The sequence below is a fragment of the Oreochromis aureus genome, linkage group 9 (genome assembly GCF_013358895.1).
Source record: "Oreochromis aureus strain Israel breed Guangdong linkage group 9, ZZ_aureus, whole genome shotgun sequence".
In the NCBI taxonomy this organism is placed as follows: domain Eukaryota; kingdom Metazoa; phylum Chordata; class Actinopteri; order Cichliformes; family Cichlidae; genus Oreochromis; species Oreochromis aureus.
This window is the reverse complement of record NC_052950.1, coordinates 19,245,965-19,264,000: the sequence shown is the minus strand read 5'-3', so window position 1 is coordinate 19,264,000 and position 18,036 is coordinate 19,245,965. Positions and strand designations below refer to the sequence as shown.

The 18,036-nt window shown below is 40.6% G+C and overlaps 2 protein-coding genes across 6 annotated transcripts; both read left to right on the top strand.

The window, feature by feature from the left end:
* Positions 1–587: 587 nt before the first annotated feature.
* Positions 588–12,497, top strand: gyg1b (glycogenin 1b). 5 transcript variants are annotated; one of them, XM_031732491.2, is made up of 10 exons: positions 588–668; positions 829–905; positions 986–1,063; positions 3,625–3,760; positions 3,880–4,054; positions 4,151–4,313; positions 9,169–9,295; positions 10,332–10,560; positions 11,245–11,283; positions 11,544–12,497. In XM_031732491.2, the coding sequence occupies exons 2-10, from the start codon at positions 893–895 to the stop codon at positions 11,700–11,702; spliced, it is 1,119 nt and encodes a 372-aa protein (XP_031588351.2). In that variant the 5' UTR covers positions 588–668; positions 829–892; the 3' UTR covers positions 11,703–12,497. The 5 variants fall into 5 exon arrangements, with proteins under 5 accessions (XP_031588351.2, XP_039473728.1, XP_031588353.2 ...); XM_039617794.1 differs by lacking the exons at positions 11,245–11,283; positions 11,544–12,497 and adding an exon at positions 11,318–11,525 and having other exon boundaries at positions 589–668; XM_031732493.2 differs by lacking the exon at positions 11,245–11,283 and having other exon boundaries at positions 592–668.
* A 1,504-nt stretch (positions 12,498–14,001) lies between these two features.
* Positions 14,002–17,896, top strand: bdh1 (3-hydroxybutyrate dehydrogenase, type 1). The gene is made up of 5 exons (XM_031732490.2): positions 14,002–14,421; positions 14,737–14,847; positions 15,655–15,796; positions 15,885–16,037; positions 16,658–17,896. Exons 1-5 carry the CDS (start codon positions 14,209–14,211, stop codon positions 17,122–17,124), a joined length of 1,086 nt encoding a protein of 361 aa, XP_031588350.1. The 5' UTR covers positions 14,002–14,208; the 3' UTR covers positions 17,125–17,896.
* The last annotated feature ends 140 nt before the right edge of the window (positions 17,897–18,036 follow it).

Genomic DNA, 18,036 nt, shown 5'->3' with positions numbered 1-18,036 from the left:
CTGGATAGTTACATGTTTATTTCAATGATAACGCAAATGATTTTTACTTTAAATTACTGAAAATTAACAGACAAAAGATGATAAACAGGCTTTTACATAATAATGTTTAGATTTCTGTTTTACAAATATGCAAATTAACTGTAACATTTTCAAAAATAATAATAGTCATCATTTTTCTTTAGATTAATTAATAAAATAACACTTTAAGAATATTATATTTGCTTTTTGCAGCAAATTATTCTTGAGCTCCTCAGGCAATAGTCCATTGTATGCATGTTAAACATGTTGGTAAGATTGTGGTTAATATTCCCATTTGTATGCTTTTAATTCTGCCACTTGATGTCATTATTTTGATTTAAATGTAAGACAGTAAAATGACATATCATCCTCTTGCTTAATCATGACACTCCTCTTAAAGTACACCACTTGAGCTGAAAATAATTCACTGTTGTGTAATACAATAAGAGCACTGAATGACCTCCTAAACTACGGTTTGTATGATAACTGCCTTGCTATACGGTCTTCAATCCACAAGGTGGCGACAACGTGCCAAATGTTTACTACAGGACATCTTGTTCCTGGACGCATTAAATCTTCGCCGTCTTTCATTTGTCACTATAACTAAAGATGACAGGACTCAGGGGAGATACCCGGCAGCTGTTTGAAAGGTCAGAGCTGTAGAATGATGTCCTGAGAGTGCAACGTTATCTCTGACTCAAAGACTTTTTTCCCCCTTTACTTTTTCAGAGTTGTAAATTTTCCGTAACGTTAGGAGGGGAAAGTAATGCATAATATTTTCAATAATTGTATTTTTTTTTTCATCTGTAGGCTGTTTACCTGTAAACCTGTTGAAAGCGGTGTTGCTTGAGGTGCTGCTGTGTAGCGGTGGAGCATGTCGACAGCAGGTGGGTGTGTTGGGGGCTGTCACGTGACGCCGGGTCTGGCTGCTGTCATCTTGGTATTTAAACCACCTCTGTATATTTAGTCGGTCCTTTTCGCCACGCAAGGCTTCTGCAAAGTCCAGGCTACAGAGTAGCTTCGACTTATTCGTCAGTCATGGCTGGTAGGTAACATTTTAACACTCTCAGCGTCGATAGTAAAAAATTCTTGTTAATTATTTGTTTTTTTCTCTAAAGTTTTAAAAGTAGCAATTGGCGCGAACTTTGGTGATATTAAATTTCAATATGTAGCTAATATAGTCTTTTGTCACTGTTCTCTTTGTTTTTGGGTAGTTTTGTTCCCTTGTTGAATAAGAAGTTTAGTATTCTTAAAGTGGTTACAGTCTTACTTTACATAATTAACTTGTATTTGTAACAGTGACCAGCTAACGGTGTGACATAATTACAGTGTTACTACTTTTTATAACTGTGTATTCCATTTTGTCATGTATATATTAGGAAACTGCTAAAAGTAGGTGCAGTGGACACAGTGCGATAAAATCATTTCACAGGGTACCTTTTTAGACCACTTTACTATCATTGGACCTTAGTTTGAGACCTACTACACTACTCTGTGTCCTAATTCGCCATGATTAATTTGTAATTTGTGGTATAAGCTTACTGGGAACCGTCCCCCTCACTCAAAATGAAATGACCCTGCTGCCTGGACGGTGACTTCACTGTAACTTGGGTTGTTGCTGAGCTAATTCTCATCTTTTAGGTGTTTTTTTAATGTTACATTCATACTGCAGAAGGGTTTCTACCAATTGAAAAGGGGGCGTAAGAGAAAGGAGGTGTGGCACTGTGAAAAAGCAGTGAGACAGAACAAATTTTCCTGGCAAGCTGTGGTATTTGGAACCATTGTTCTCCGACTGGCCCAAACTTATACAAACTCCAGGCTGCTAGCATGTCGGACATACTCTATCTATTGTGCTCTCCTTGCCCATTATTGGTATCTTACTGCCAGAGGGTTAGCGCACAGGCCAAATGGGATTGGTGTTGGCCTAACTGCTACAGTCACACAACTATTCCAGCTGCCATGCTGATTTCGTCATCTCAGTTTATATGTCCTCTCACAGGCAAGCCGTTGTTCCCAAGACTTGACTTGGCAGGTAGCTGACAGATTTTCCTCCCAGCAGCCTGAGGTGGTGGTACAGAGTAGATGCCACACTGCAAATAAAAATCACCTTAATGAGACATTTAAACCTTTATGGGGTACTTTGCGAGAAAACTTTCAGTGAGGTTAGATCGTGTTGCTCATTCAAAAACACTTGAAATGATAAACATATGAATTATTTGGATCATTCATACTTTAGAGAATCCACACAGAAACGCGTCACCTAAAAGGCAAGAGGCTACAACTGCAGTGTAATGTTTTTGGTGTGTGTTTCATATTCCTGCAGTAAACTTTAAAAATACATGCAATGCAGTTACACTGGAGGAAAATATCTACCTATCCATCTTTCCACTTCTTCAATTCAGAGTCACAGGAAGCTGGATCCCATCTCACCTGTCTTAGGCGGCGAGGTCACCAATCTGTCGCAGGGCTTGGGGGGGAAATAGACTAGCATCTTTCCATCGTTTGGTCTTTCACAGAACAGTTATGGAAATTCTTTAAATGGGATGAATTCATTGACTAACACATCCATCCATCCATTTTCTTCCCTTATCTATGGAAGATGTCCAAGCAGAGAAGCCCAGACCTCCCTCTACCTGTCAAAGGGAACACCATGGTGTTCCCATGACACACCCCAATCTCTTGGGCATGTCGTGGGTCTACCTCCTAGTAGGACATTCCTGGAACACCTTACCCAGGAGGCATCCTTGTCAAATGTGCGAATTACCTCAGCTGCCACCTTTGGATGTGCACGAGTAGTGGCTCTACTCTGAGCCGCTCACAAATTAGTGCACTCTTCAGCCTATCTCTAAGCCAGCCAACCTTCGGAGAAAGCTCATTTCTGCCACATACCTCCTTCTTTTGGTCACTACCCAAAGCTTGTGATTATATGTGAGCATAAGGACATAGATTGACCTCAACAGCTTCGCTTTGACACTCAGCTCTCTATTCACCACGATGGACCTCATCATTACAGACTAGGTCCCAGTCTGTCTGTCAGTTCACTCATGAGCAAGACCCTGTGATACTGAAAGTCCTCCACTTGTGGCAGCAACTCACTCCCCTGGAGTGGGTGCTTCACCCTTTTCTAACTAAGGCCATGTCCATACTAATACGGTTTCATTTGAAAACACATCTTTTTCTCTCCGACTGGCCTTCCGTCCACACTGAGACGGCGTTTTTGGTCTAGGAAAACAGAGCCTTCTGAAAACACTCTCCAAAGTGGATAAATTTCAAAACGCTGTTTTCGCGTCACAGTGTGGACTGCGAAAACAGAGGCTTTCGAAAATGATGACACATTTAAGTCATATGATGCAGTTATGTGACCAATTCAACTAAGTCAACTAACCAATTCAACCACTTCATAACATTTTGAACAGACTCTGACTAACACACGAGTTTGAGAGCATTCTTAAATTGTATGTACTATATTAAGAAGCAACTTTAAGTTAAGCAACTCAGGGTGTGCCCAATCTCTTCTCATCTTGGAAGCAAAGCAGGGTTGGGCGTGGTTAGTACTTGGATGGGAGCAACCTTTAACCAATTTAATTCAGTTTTCTTTCTTTACAGATCAGGCATTTGTGACATTGGCTACCAATGACAGCTATGCTCGGGGAGCAATGGTTTTGGGCAAATCCCTCCGTAAGCACAATACAATCAAGAAGCTGGTGGCACTCATTGGTCCACAAGTATCAGAGCCTTGCCAGTAAGAAACTTTACCTACATTCAGTTTTACTCGCTCATACACATTACCGTTCCTGTGAACTCTTGTTTTCCACATGGGTGGTTGACAGTGATTCATTTCATAGTATTGTAAATCATTAGGTCTGTGCTGAAGAGGATCTACGATGAGGTGAGGGTGGTGGATGTGCTAGACAGTGGCGACACTGCACACTTGGCCATGATGAAGAGACCCGAACTGGGCGTCACCTTCACCAAACTCCACTGCTGGACCCTCACACAATACTCCAAATGTGTTTTCATGGATGCAGACACTATGGTGAGGCTAACAGGTCATTTTGCTTCAGCACAAAGAAAATGAAGATACTGCACATCACTGGTGTGTATAAACATGTGATTTGTTTGTGCATCTCAGGTCCTTTCAAATATAGATGAGTTGTTTGATAGAGAGGAACTGTCAGCTGCTCCTGACCCTGGCTGGCCCGATTGCTTCAACTCTGGCGTTTTTGTTTTTCGTCCTTCTGTGGAGACTCATGGCAAACTGCTTCAGTATTGTACAGAACACGGCAGCTTTGACGGTAAGCTGCCGTAAAATGCCGGGATGCATTTTATAAAATGTCTATTAAAGGGCTATTATAGCATTTTCAGGAATGCACTTGGTTTTATGCAATGACTTATGACATGTAACATGTTTATTTTTTAGATTCAGGGATGGAGTTAGTGAAAATTTATGTTTCCATCTACTTTTCATGTTATTGGCAATCATATAGCAAGGGCAGAACTTCTGCCCTTTTAAATTCATTTTTCTGAGTCAAACAGGGTTTTGGAAACGCTCTTGGTAACACGATGTTTAACTGGGCTTGTTTATCTTTTGCTCTAAGTAAGGTCTTTATCAAGCTCGGTGCCTGGAAACAAGGCTCTCCTGTCAGAGACTTTCGAGCTCTGCTGAGTTATTCTCAGGGGCTCACCGGGGTGGGGTGAAGGTTAAATTTGAGAGGCCCTGTTTTGCACAGAGCACCAGTTGACATTAAGCAACACTTTTCCATGGAGCGTACTGTTGCTGAATTGTAGTCAAAGCTATGCCGGCCATATCAGGTTCAGTGAGGGGCTAGAATCATCATCGATCCGTAGTTTCATGGTGCTCCTCAAGAATTTTTTTTTAATATTACATAGTCTAAATGGGAAAAAATGAACACTTACATTTTAGAAAGTAGCTGAGTAACTGAGTCTGACATATTGTAGCTATCCAAAGAGAGTCTGGTGGACATCAGACCAAGTTGCCTATTTGCTTTTGAACTTACTTTTTAATTAAATTTGTGCCATGTAACTTATTATCCAGCATGTACAGGTGATACAATGCCTGGTACTGTGTGCACATGTGTCAAAATAATTTCAAGTTGTTGTCCACTTATAAGATTTTCTTCCAGGAGACCACATGTGATAGTCTAAAGTGGCAAAAAGAGTTTCTCAGTTCATCTAAGACCATGCAGCTACAAGGCGAAAGGGTCCGGGGCTCCACAGCTACGTGGGTTCCAAACACATAACCAGAGAAAAAATAATATTATGTGTTCAGGGTTAGAGGGAAGCTGGGAACCCGAAGGATCGTCGTAAATAGTGCTCCATATTTCTGATTACCAAGTCTCTGTTTTGGGGATACCAGTGTAGCTCATAGAAATCTAGGCCAAGACTTTCTTATCTGTGGAGTTTACATTGTTCAAAAATAACGATGGATTTTTAAAAGCAAATAAATAACTCAATCATCGTCAGATGACGGGAGATACTTTTGAGATGTCCGGGAAATTTAATCCTTCCTTTCCTCTTCACTGGGGCTGTTTACCTAAATGTAGCCAAAGCCTGCCAATTGGCCAATACTGGTTAGACCAGGGGTGTCAAACATAAGACCGGGCAAAGACTCCAATCTGGCCCACTGCATGGCTTTGGAAAATGTGAAAGTGGGCATAAACGTCAGATTTTAACTATATTGTCTCAAGTTTTATAGCTTTTCCTACCTTCATACTATATTATAAAAAAATGAAATGGCAAAAATGTTTCTATTTTTTTCACTATCTACCTTATTATCTGTTTTATTTAAGTAAGAATAATTGAGTTAACAAAAACCTTTTTGTTTAATAATTACAACAGAGTCCAGGCAATGATCTACCACAACTTGTATTTATTTCTCACAATTTAAACCCAAAGTGTTGTGCTGAGAAATTTCTTTAATGTCTTTATTATGTAGAAAAACCAACATGTATCCTTAAAATTGCACTTCTTTTTCTTATGTTAAGATATTTCAGGGATTAAATATGTAGTTACACTTCTTTACACTGACAGAGAGAGAAGTTTCACTGGTCATGCATTGAGGTGACAGTTGTTGTGATTTGGCACTTTATAGATAAAATTGAATGTAACTGAATTGGTTTGGCCAATTCAATTAATGAGATCAAAGTGGGTCACAATTTAAAATGAGTTTGACCTCCCTGGTTTAGACTATAAATATCTTCTGACACCAAAAATCTAATGTATTGTGATGAAATCTCAATTAAGTGCCCAAGTGAAGAACAGTATTTATTATGTATCTGATATCCCGAGAAAAAGCTTTTGATTTCATTCAGCTGTCAGTCCTGCTGATAGAAGGGCCAGACTCTAGACAAAATCATAGTTTACTCGGGCTGCTCTGACCTCAAAAATTCCAACAAACAAAGAAAACAGTCGTGGAGTAAACAAAAGACGAAAGGAGTTTATAGTTAGGCTCGGAAGTGCCAAAGCATGTACTTGTTAGTGTCACTGAATCTGTTTCCCTTGTGATGCTGTGAGACAGATTCCATCAGGGATGGGGGGGCGCCACTGGAAAAACCAATTAGTTTGCTTAATATGGGCCACTGCTTTCAAGTGCCGACTCATTCTGCCACAACAATTTTTCACATCACGATTTCAACCACATACAAAAGACATTTTCTTATTTCTTTATGAGAAAGAGTCCCTTTGGAAACTGAAACTCATTTATCCCTTAGTGTCTTTTTGTGGATAATTTTAAAATCCTTGTTTCAGTGTGATGCCACTATCTGTATGCTTGATGGCATGCTAATAAGTAAAGCTGTCTTATTTATAGACATGCATGGTCTTTTCGTGTGCACTGGGGCGTGAGGTGAAGCCGCTTTGACCTTTAGCATTTTGGTTCTGCTATCCTGCATGGAATGCATGATATACATGTGTACCCCTCTCTACCTCGCAGAACATGAAAGATGTATTGGAAAAGAAAAATTGCAGAGGAGGAAAGAAAATAAGTGACTGAACCCAGAGGCTCTATCTCTGCATCTGTGGCTCCAGTGTTATCTGCTGCCAAAACAAACTGGCACCGGTTAGATGCACATTCTTCCTGTGTTCTGCTCATCCCCTCAAAATGAAGATACTCAGCTCCATATTAAGTTTTGAACTCTCCAGTGGAGGCTGTGGGTTCAGACAAACGCCAGCTATGTGTGTTATTTTAAACCGAAGCAGTCTGCGGTTCCACAGACTTTACAGTCCTATGCTTTTTTAGGAGAGACATGTGAAAGTTTTGTTAACAGCCAACATCTCGTCCTGTGTCAGTGTCATTTCAGTGACTCATTCACAGATTCACTGAGCTTTTATCACATTTTTGGGGGCTGTCATTTATTTAAGGCTCAGGTCTGGTCTAGTTGTCTACCTGTCACCCACCTCACATAACATCAAATAGATCCCTGCCTCCCAAACTTTTATAAGTTGTGTATTTATGTAAGTTGCTGCTGTGAGAAGGGCCTGCCCCAGTTCTAAAGCAGCCAAACTTGAGGGAGGGCAAATGGCTGTAACAGCCCTCCAATTGGACTCCAGGACCTGAGGCAACTCAGACGCAAACTTGCAGTCCATTTACTTAAAACCCAGAGGCCAGTGTTAATTCACGTACCAGCACAGTGAGAGACAAAAGTCTTTAAACGCCTGTGTCTGTTTGTATTATTTAAAGTTGGCTGGTCATGAATGGAGTAGGGTAAAGTTTGGAAATATTCAATGTAATTGCAGAGGCAGCACCTCAATTTTTTCTACTGACACCAACATTATCCTTTGATTAGGATTTTTTTTTGCCTTTTAATCTGAAAAAAATTAAAAGGATTATTTACAAAAAAAACTCTTTTACGCAATAAAAAGAAACCTAATGACAATAATATCCCTCCCCCTCATGCCACAATAAAAGAAAAGAAAAAAGGAAAAAAAGCTTTGACCCGTCTGGGAATGAACATGAGAGTTCAGGGGGGTGTCCTGTGGTATCTGGCACCGGGACTTTGGCAGCAGATCCTTTGGGTCCTGTGGATTTCAGGGTGTAGCCTCCTTTGAATGGGCTTGCTCAGGCGCATCCCGTAGATGGTGATTGGATTGGGATCTGCAAAGTTTGGAGGCCTGGTTAATGCTGTGGGCTCTTTGTTGGGTTTTTCAAACTGTTTCCCGAAGCGTTTTTGCAATGTCGTGCCTCTAATGAGACAATCAACACTGTTCACATTAACTTTGGTGAGTTTAATGTTGTGGCTGCTAAAACACATGCCCCAACCTGTGTGCACCCACTGAGGTAAAGCACTACCTGCAGTTTCTAGAAAATCAGATCTACTTTATTTCAGGTAGCAGTAGGAAAATGAGATCCAGCTGTGTGTCCTAAACGTGTGAGAACATTTCTTTAAATGCTTGTCTGGGCTTATATCTCAGCAGATGAGCTGAGCTGGGAACTAATGTGGTTTGTCACAGGTGTGCCTTTCATTTGTCTCACTCTTTCAGTGAAGACATTCAGCCAATAAACAAAACCTGACCTGAAGCATTTTTAAAGCCAAGTTTGCTGTTATGTGACCATATCAGAGTTTCTCACAGCATGCGAATGCCACCAAGGCTAATAACTTCAAGATAAACATTTTTACAGGAAATTAATAAACTGTTAATGAATTGTAAAACCTGGGGCTTGTTTGTGTTGTCATGACTGATGTTATTAAAAAGTCAGCGCTGGAAAAGACACTGTACATATGCCACTATTTGCAAATCCACTTTGATGTCTTGAAAAGATGTTACAGTGTTTGAACTACACAGCAGCTGGTCCACAGAGCCTAATTAAATCAAATTAAGTTATTTTTTAATATATTATTTCTAAGAAGTAATTCACGTTTTTCATTGATTAAATATGTTTTCTGTTTTTTCATTATTGTAATTTTGTTATTCTAGTAAATTGTTTATCACTGAAAAATGTGCTTAAATTATAGTTTATTCAGGTTTTTTATTTATGTGACTATTAGTTTTATATTTATGTATTTATTTATGTATCTAGAGATTTGCCTTGCTCACTTGGAAAGCATCAACTGCTGTTGTTTTTAAATGTGCCATATAAAGCGACTCGTCTTATCATACTGTCACACTCACCTTCGTATTTCTCTGTTGCAGGAGGAGACCAAGGGGTTTTGAATGGCTTCTTTAGCAACTGGGCGACAGCTGACATATCAAAACACCTTCCTTTCATTTACAATCTCAGCAGCATAGCCATCTACACTTACCTCCCGGCATTTAAACAGTAAGTGTCGGTCAGCTAAGCACACTTAAACTCATGGAGTAATTATGAAATGCTTAAAGTCACAGGTGCGGTTTAAAAGTTTTTATGTGACCAAACTCTATAAGATACTATATTTACCTGCTACCCTGGGAAATTCATATTACGCAACAGCAGTCTGTCCATGTGACTAAAATCTTGTGTCTTGGATACAAAGCCAAGATGTAAATAGATACGTGGTCACATGAACGCGTAGTCACATCGTGACATGACATCAGGTTACGGGTGAGATGAGCAGTGAGATTCCAGCAGCACAGTTAGAGTGTCGCCCCAGCAGGCCCGCAGCTCTGGGTTGGATGCCCACTCTGAGCTCAGAGCAGCTGATACCCACTCCTAAAATAGAGCACTTTATTTAAAGACCTTTTAATGTTTGCCTCCAGGACTGGTTATTGTGTGCTGTGTCTAAAGCTCCCCTCTCATCCTCATTGCATCTCTGTGTCTTCACCTCTGGTCTCATCAGCAGGCTTTTTTTGGTTTGGCATTTCCTGGCATCCATCAGGATGACAGGGAAGATAAACATGTCTTTAGTTGTTTGTAGTTGTCAGCAATAACGCTTAGAGGTCTGACAAACACAGCAAAACAAACCCGACAGTGTCGGGTTCAGGTTTATTTGTATACTTGTGCAGATTGCCAGTGCTAAAAAGACATCTAAGCCTGTCAGAACTGGGGTGGATCAATATATTTCTCATTCTTATTTCTCCAAAAGGATTTTGTTTCATTCATGCTAACCTAGCTTTTAAACACAGACACCCAAAAATGTTTCCTGGAGCATTAAAACTTATATTAGTGTCCAGTCCATTAAATATGACCAATTAAATACACAAGAGAATTTAATAATATGTTTTTTGACACTAACATACAGGGCTATTCTATTTATGTCTATGAATACAAATGTCTTTATTGCTACAATTTGATATTAAAAACAATTCAGAAAAGCTTCATTTAGTAAATCTAACTATAACCACACTGTATCTACAGTACATCCTCTCATTTACTGCAGTACTGGTTTCAGATATGGTGGAAATGCCAAGGTGGTCCATTTCCTAGGGAAGACCAAGCCATGGGGTTACACATTTGATCCTAAAACCAAACAGATTTCAGGGAGTGAGCAGGTTGCCGCCACACACCCTAACTTCCTTCTCGATTGGTGGACACTGTACTCGGGTGATGTGGTCCCCATGCTGCATGAGGAGTATGGAGAACAGCCCTTCCACTCAGGATGTGTGGAGGTAAGTCGACAGTTTAATTGAACCTGCACTGTTTGCGACTTCTCATCAGATATTATCTTTAAAACAGAGCTGTTTCCTTATTTTCTGTATTGTTACAAAGGAGGATAGCTCATCATAAAAAGGTATACTTTTGGCTACTATATATTTCTAAAGGGGTCACCACAGATTTTACACCACATAGTCTTCCCTGACAACCATTAATCCAAGCTTGAGACCAGCACTAGCAGCACACTAAGCTTATGAACCCCTGAGGCTGGGTGTATATGTCCTCTCAGTCTCTAAGATCGTTTGCAACTAATGCACAAAAATACAACCATGGAGCCACTGGATAGTTCATAACAAATGGCTAAAATAACAAGGTCAGCATATGTGTAAGTAATCCCTGAGAGCCAAAAGTTGAGGCTTCAGACTGCTCGAAATGCTCTTAGATGTCAGCGAGAGGATATATCCCTAATATAGTCATCTCAGACATACAGTCCATCCCACCTGCTGATCTTTTTCAGATCTTTTGCCTGCATGGGGAAGCCAATCTCAACCGAGTTAGCTTAAAGGAGCTAAAAGATCCTTTTTCAGACAGTGGATGAGCTGAAACGCTCCAGTATAAATTTATAGGCGTTATATTGAACTTTGAATGATGCAAAGCTATTTAAACCTCTTTTCTGTCTTCTTATTCATCTCACAAAGTTCCAGCACAGTGAAACTGTCACTTTTGAGAGTGAACAGGTATGGAGACAAAGATTTGTTTTGTTTTTTATAGCTCAGCAGTGATTAAGCATCCGTTGGCGCCTGGTTTATTGCTGTTGCTGCCCTTCCTCTAAAATCAGAGCTTTTGCGTGTTTGCCTGCAGCCATTAATTTGGAAAGGCTAAGTATGGCGGTTTGTTGCTTCCAAAAAGCAAAAAAAGCAAAAACAGCATGTTGTGTGCAGTCTGCGTGTCTTGTCATTTATTCATTTCCCTGCTGTTATGTTCCATATTCCTTCAGGGCGAGAGCAGGTCTTCGCACATGCACGCACAGGCATCCCAATCCCAGCAGATGTCCTCAGAAGAACGGAAGCAGAAATGGGAGCAAGGTCAGGCAGACTACTTGGGAATGGACTCATTTGACAATATCCAGAGAAAACTTGATACTTTTCTCAAATAAAGAAGGATTGGCATGGGATATTTTTAAAAGAGCACTTACGGTTTACTTGTTGCCAAGAAAATACTGCAGAAAAAAAGCAGATTGCAGTTTTTCTTCCTACCTTTATTTCAACTATAAATGAGCCAAGTCCCTCTTTCCACCAGCACTGCCAACTCCATACTCCAAAGACAGCCCAATTTAAGTGAGGGGAAGCGGCTTTAATTCTCCCTGCAAGATTATTATCATTCAATTTACCCTGACACTCATATATGTTCTGCTACAGTGTGAAAAAAGGTTTATAACCTAAGTGTGCTTGTTTAAAGGTGATTATTAAATCTTTTTTTTCTCATGTTTATGCTTCTTTTGTAAAAAAAGAAAAAAAAAGATGGCAACAAGAGATCAACTGGGCCATTTGTATCAGTGTGGTTAAGATGTGTAGTCACTTACATTGTCATTTTTCAGTTTATTCTTTCCTTTTTTACTCTGCAGTAACCTGACAGACTTCTTAATATTTTCTTTTCTCAAAAGAATTAATACTATTGTTTTTGAATTAGAAATCCCTGTTTTACACGGATATAAAGATATGTTTACAGCACTTCTCAAGGCCGTAGGATGGTCAGTTAGCCATGCACACTAGATGCCTTTAGTGCCTTAACGCCCTGCTTTCCCTACTGCTGTCATCCTATGTTATCTCACTCTTGACCAGCAGCTTTTTTAGTAGATGAAAAAGGTTTGTAATTTTACCACATTATACTTGACCTGGATGTTGGCTGGAAATCTTTTATCTGGAAACAATAAAAACATCCCTAAAAGCTGTCGATTTGCTCGGGTGCTTTTTTTTCTTGCTGGAATTTATATTTTCTTTATATTTTCCTAGTAAATGGCAGCTATTTATTAAAATGTGCAAACATAAATGCAGATACAGTATATAAGGCAAAAACAGTACAATTTCAGTGAGCTTAAAAGTTAATATTTGGTATGATCATCTTTATTCTTCAACATAGCCCAAACTCAAGCTTTGTTGTCATTTCTTCAGGTGTTCTTCAGGAATAGTTCTTCAGGCCATTTAAAGCTCTTTAGATGTCGGCATGTTGGGGAAAAAAACAGTTGCCAATCAGATGCTTTCCACATGGTATTGCATGGTGACTCGAAGGACATGACTTTCACTGTAGATGTTTTTTTTCTTCTTCTTCTTCTGTTATCCTCCACCAGTTTCCTCAGATGTTTTTTAAGGACACACTGAAAAGCATGCTGAGATTTGCTGAGATTTTTTTTTGTCTTGTATATGCAAAAACACTTTTATATCTGTCAAATTCTTATGTTTGACATTTTTTATAGATCCAACTACAGAAATGTGAATAAAGGATTTGCTTTATGGCTGTAGCAGGTCATCTCCGTCTGCTCCTATCTGCATGCCAAATATCCTTGGGCAAAATACTAACCCCAAGTTGCTGAAAGTGTGTGGATGAGAGATAAAAAGCACTTACACAGAAAGAGCTTAGAAAAAAGTGCTTGTGTGAGTGGGTGAATTAGGTAAGTTGTGTAAAGTGCTTTGAGTACTCAAAGTTGAAAAGTGATATAAGAACCAGTCCCTTTAAAATTTCACAGGCTGCTAGTGACAAAGTGACAAAAGATACTTATACATGCATACTTCTTTGATAAGTTGTCTCTGATATGTGTAGAGACATCACTGGCTCATCCTTTGAGTTAGGTGCCGTTTTCATTCTTGAATGACATAAAAAAAAATATATACCCTGAAAATGGTCCAATGGCTTTTTGTGTTGTTAACATGTTTAAGCTATCACCCCCCCTCCCATTTATTTTCAGTTTTTTTGTGCATATTAATGACCAAAATAATCCAACAACTATTTTAGCTGTTGCTTTCGAGAAGTCCAATATCAATGATTTGGTAAGGCCATGCTAAATGAGAATATACCCAGACTTCAAAGTGTACTTGCTCACTAATGTGTACTGATAAAAGACTCTTTTTTTATACACCTTTATTAAGCGAGGGAGAAATCCCTTCAAAGCAAATATGTTTTATGTCAAGAAACTTCCCTCCTTGTTACTTCCGGTTCCGTCTCAATCTCGATGAGAGCCAAATAAGTGTCCTGTTTTTTTAGAAACGGAGCATTGACATGTAAAAAATTAACGTAAAACATTAAAAAACATACACCTCATAGTGACTTTGCAGTGAGAGCTTACTCTTGATACATAATGGCTGGACAGTGCTTAAGTCAGGGGCTTGTCGTGGATTTCGGCCCGAAGTTGGTTCGAGCGACACTTAACAGCTTGCTTAACTACCACACGATATAACGGTTACTTAGCGACGTGGGTTAGCCGAAAACACGATTTTGATCTGCAACCGGATGCTTTGCGGCTACTTTTGCGGTTACACATTACAATAGGGGACTTCCCTATCCCGTGGCTTGTCGCTGCAGTGATACGGGGGGCGTGCCGTCTGCCCGCGGTGACGGCTGTAAAGCGGACCGCTACGCCAGGAAAGTAAACACACCATTCTGCCAAGATGGCCTCGCTGCCCGCGCTCCGAGCGGTACTCCTGGTGGCATTTTCGGTTTTCCTCACGGTGGTGCTGGGTTTTGGACTCCCTGCTCTCCTGAACGCGTTCATGAGGATGCTGGGGTTGCCGGAGACGAGCGTGACCGAGTGCATAGTTGCGCTGTACGCAGTTTTTGTCCTGTACGTGGCGACGCCTCGAATTCCAAGAGGACTGGTGGAGGTAATGTCACAACAAACACGCGGATTAGTCGCTGGTTTGCATTTTATCATGCAAAACATTGAAATGGGACACAGATGTGAGTGAAACATTGTAATATGCTAAATTAATGCTTGTAACTCGCAGAAAGTCCTTTGAAAGATACGCTACAGTAATGTGGGGTGGGCAATAGAAGTTTTTGTTTATACTGAAACAAACTGTACAGAGAGGTTGGGTACACTTGGAAATATGCGTGTTTTTGTAAGCCCTTTTTCTCTAATTTGCATGTAATTTTAATTGTGTGTTTTGGGGGAAACTGTTCTGTACCCATCTCTGTAGGTGAAAGGGAAAGCCGTGCTTATTACAGGCTGTGACACTGGATTTGGTTACGCTCTCGCCAAACATCTGCACAAGCTTGGCTTTACGGTCTTTGCCGGATGTCTTCTCAAGGTAAGGATGCAGCTCATCGAGTCTGCATTTTTCCCTGATTTGCAAACGGGAAGTGAGCAACACGTTTTTCCAGAAAATCTCCAATTCCAAAGAAGATGTGGTGTCGATTGCACACAGCCTAACTGGAAATGAAGAACAACATGGCCACAAATCCCACCCACATGAAAATCAGAATGATCATCCCCTGCGGTATGTCGTTCAGGAGACCTGTTTTCACACTGTAAATACACCTTTTTCAACCTGACCTCCACACTGCTCCCTGAGTCAAAAAGACTGATTGAAACATATGCTTTTGAGATAAGATATCCTAAGCTTATCTCAAAAGCTGTAAAAGCGGCTGTTTCACAGCAACCAATGTTGGCAGATTCAGCCTTTGAAAAACCGGCCGCTTCTTTAGTTGTGACCTCTGAACTTTTCTGGGATGAGTAAAATAATAATAATAATAATAAACTTCATCCACAGAGCATTGTTTTATATGTGTGGCACAAAGTGATTTACTTAAGGAGCAAACGAGCAGATGATAAGATCACGTATGAGCATGATAAGCTAGTTACAAACAGTACAGTGTAAAATGACATGTCAGCAACAGCATGTTAGTGTTCTAGTAGAAAATTAAAAAACAAAGTGGATCAATAACGGGCTCTTCAATAAATGTCTGAACAGGGGATTTAAGAAGTCACTGACTCTGCTGACCTTTATTTTTGCTTAAAGTTTTAATGCTCTTGTTCTTGTTAAAAGCACTGAAGCTGATTGAACTGAGACCTCTTATGTTGAGGCCGTGAGTTTAGCTGATGTCCCCACTTACAGGATAAAGGTGGAGACGGTGCAAAGGAGCTTGAGGAACTTCATTCAGATCGAATGAAGGTCGTGCAGCTGGACGTGTGCAATGAAGAGCAGGTGAACAAGGCAGTGGAACACATCAAAGAGAGCCTGGGTGAATCTGAAGCGGGTAGGTTGCTCGGCAATCAGATAGATCTCACATAAAAGAAGACGACTTCACTCATACATTTCACTTTCTCTGACTTTCTGCTGCCCAGTTCTCTGGGCTGTGGTGAATAATGCCGGTGTGTCAACGTTTGGAGAGGTCGAATTTACCTCCATGGACACCTACAAGCACGTGTCAGAGGTCAACTTGTGGGGCACCATCAGGGTGACTAAAGCCGTTTTGCCGTTAATCCGCAGGGCAAAGGGTAAGCTGCATTTTTTTTTTCCTCCCCTCTGTGACATATAAACAGGAATCCGTTACACAGTATCCAAACTAACGGCACCAAAGTGCAAAAATCTGAAAGCTACATCTGCCTTTGAGTGAGCTGTGAAGAGTTATTACAATTCAAACAAGGCTGGAAGTGAAAGAACATGTTAACACCTTATATAACCTTTGTTATATAAACCCTTCGATGCTGATAAGCATATTTGCACTGAACATTTCTGAAAGTGGTTTCAAGTAACCACAATTATAAATGAATAAATATATAAAAACATTACTACAAAATAGGAATAAATTATGTTTTGAAGTAAAGCAAAAATCAGTGTTATCAAAGTTGTGCTGAAGAAAGAAGAAAACTTCGCTAACAGAACAGCAGCTCTGTTAACAAGTGTCTTATGAGTGACTGTTCAAGAAAGAGTGAGCTGGCCAAGTTATTTGCTGAGCTAAGCAAATAGCCAAGAAATGTTCCTAAAGACATCTGAACTCTGGACCTGCAAGCTTAGCAGCTTTAAAAGTGCACTAAAGGCTCTTAATTCACTTTTAAATTATGATGCATTTATTTGGAGAGTCGAAAATCTGTCCCCTTGTATCTCTTGACCACAGGCCGTGTCGTGAACGTGGCCAGCATGTATGGGAGGATGGGCAACATCATGAGGTCACCGTACTGCATTTCCAAATACGCCGTGGAAGCCTTTTCTGACTGCCTCCGCTACGAGATGAAAGCGTGGGGCGTAAAAGTGTCCGTAATCGAACCGGGCAACTTCATTGTGGCCACTGGCATCCTGACCCGCGACATCGTGGCCACCACGGCCAATAAGCTGTGGAGCGAGGCGCCCTCGGAGGTGAAGGAGGATTATGGGAAGACCCACTTTGAGCAGAACATGGCTCTGATGCGCTCTTACTGCAGCAGCGGGCAGAAGGATTCGGTCTCCGTGCTGGATGACATCACCGACGCCATCATGTCCAAGCGTCCTCACACGCGCTACAGCCCCATGGAGCCGCACTGGTGGATCAGAATGCAGGTGATGACCCACCTGCCGGGCGCCATATCTGACCTCCTTTACTTCTAGAAGAGAAGCTGTTCCTGTCTTTAGCTCACCCTGAGAATCAGATAGCGTTATATTCTTCAGCTAAGTAGCAGTTACACAGAACTACACACTCAAAGTGGGGTGCCTGCCATTTATTCCTCAGCACTTGAAATCATCTAGTGATCAATCAAGCCTTAACAATATAAAAAAGGTTTTGTGAATTGTAAGTAAATTATTGCACTTTGCTTTTCATGTGTCTGGCAAGAAGCATAACTTTATCTATACAGATATTCTCTTGAGTAGTAACTACTTTGTGTTTGGTATCAGCAGAGCGAAAATCTGCTCATAGCTATAAGCGCTGCATCTTTATCGCTTGCTGTGGTAAAAATCTTTTTAAAAATAAGTTTCTCCTTCTGGCTCTAAATATTTTTTCCCCAAATACTTGTAACGTTTTGCCTTATGGGAATCTTGCGGGGCCACCCCAGTGGCACGAGGACCAAAGCTGGCTCAGGAGAAGGCTCCTGCTGCTCTTCTATGGCAGACAGCGGAAAAAACCAGGGTCAGCTACTGTAGGACCATGGTGAGACTTTGGCCTGGCTCGGCCCGACATTGCGTAACAACAGCACAATCCCACTTTGTCTCTCATGCTCTAAACAGTCCTGTGTGAATGGGTTTTGGAGCACGTCAGCACCGAGGTCTTTTAATGTGATAAATGGGTACACTGGACTGAAAAAGTTCCCTCCCCTCTCTGATGACAAAGTATTTTGTATATGGAATGATCCAAATAAAAAGAGCATTATATTTTAAAATATTACAATCATGGTGTCTTTTTATTCCTTCCCCCAAATAAGTACGAACAAGTTTCTTTTAATATTGGTTTGGGTTGTTAAGACTAGTAAATGTAATGTTACTAAAGGCCACCAGGTGGCAGAAATGAATCATTTAAAAATACCA

Bases quoted from the DNA above. Each gene is read 5' to 3' on its own strand.
- gyg1b (XM_031732491.2), top strand. The intron at 1,064-3,624 runs GTAGGTAACATT...CTTTCTTTACAG, and splicing joins TTATTCGTCAGTCATGGCTG to ATCAGGCATTTGTGACATTG. The intron at 4,314-9,168 runs GTAAGCTGCCGT...TCTCTGTTGCAG, and splicing joins AGAACACGGCAGCTTTGACG to GAGGAGACCAAGGGGTTTTG.
- bdh1 (XM_031732490.2), top strand. From the start codon at position 14,209: ATGGCCTCGCTGCCCGCGCTCCGAGCGGTACTCCTGGTGGCATTTTCG. The intron at 14,422-14,736 runs GTAATGTCACAA...CCATCTCTGTAG, and splicing joins TTCCAAGAGGACTGGTGGAG to GTGAAAGGGAAAGCCGTGCT. The intron at 14,848-15,654 runs GTAAGGATGCAG...CCCCACTTACAG, and splicing joins TTGCCGGATGTCTTCTCAAG to GATAAAGGTGGAGACGGTGC.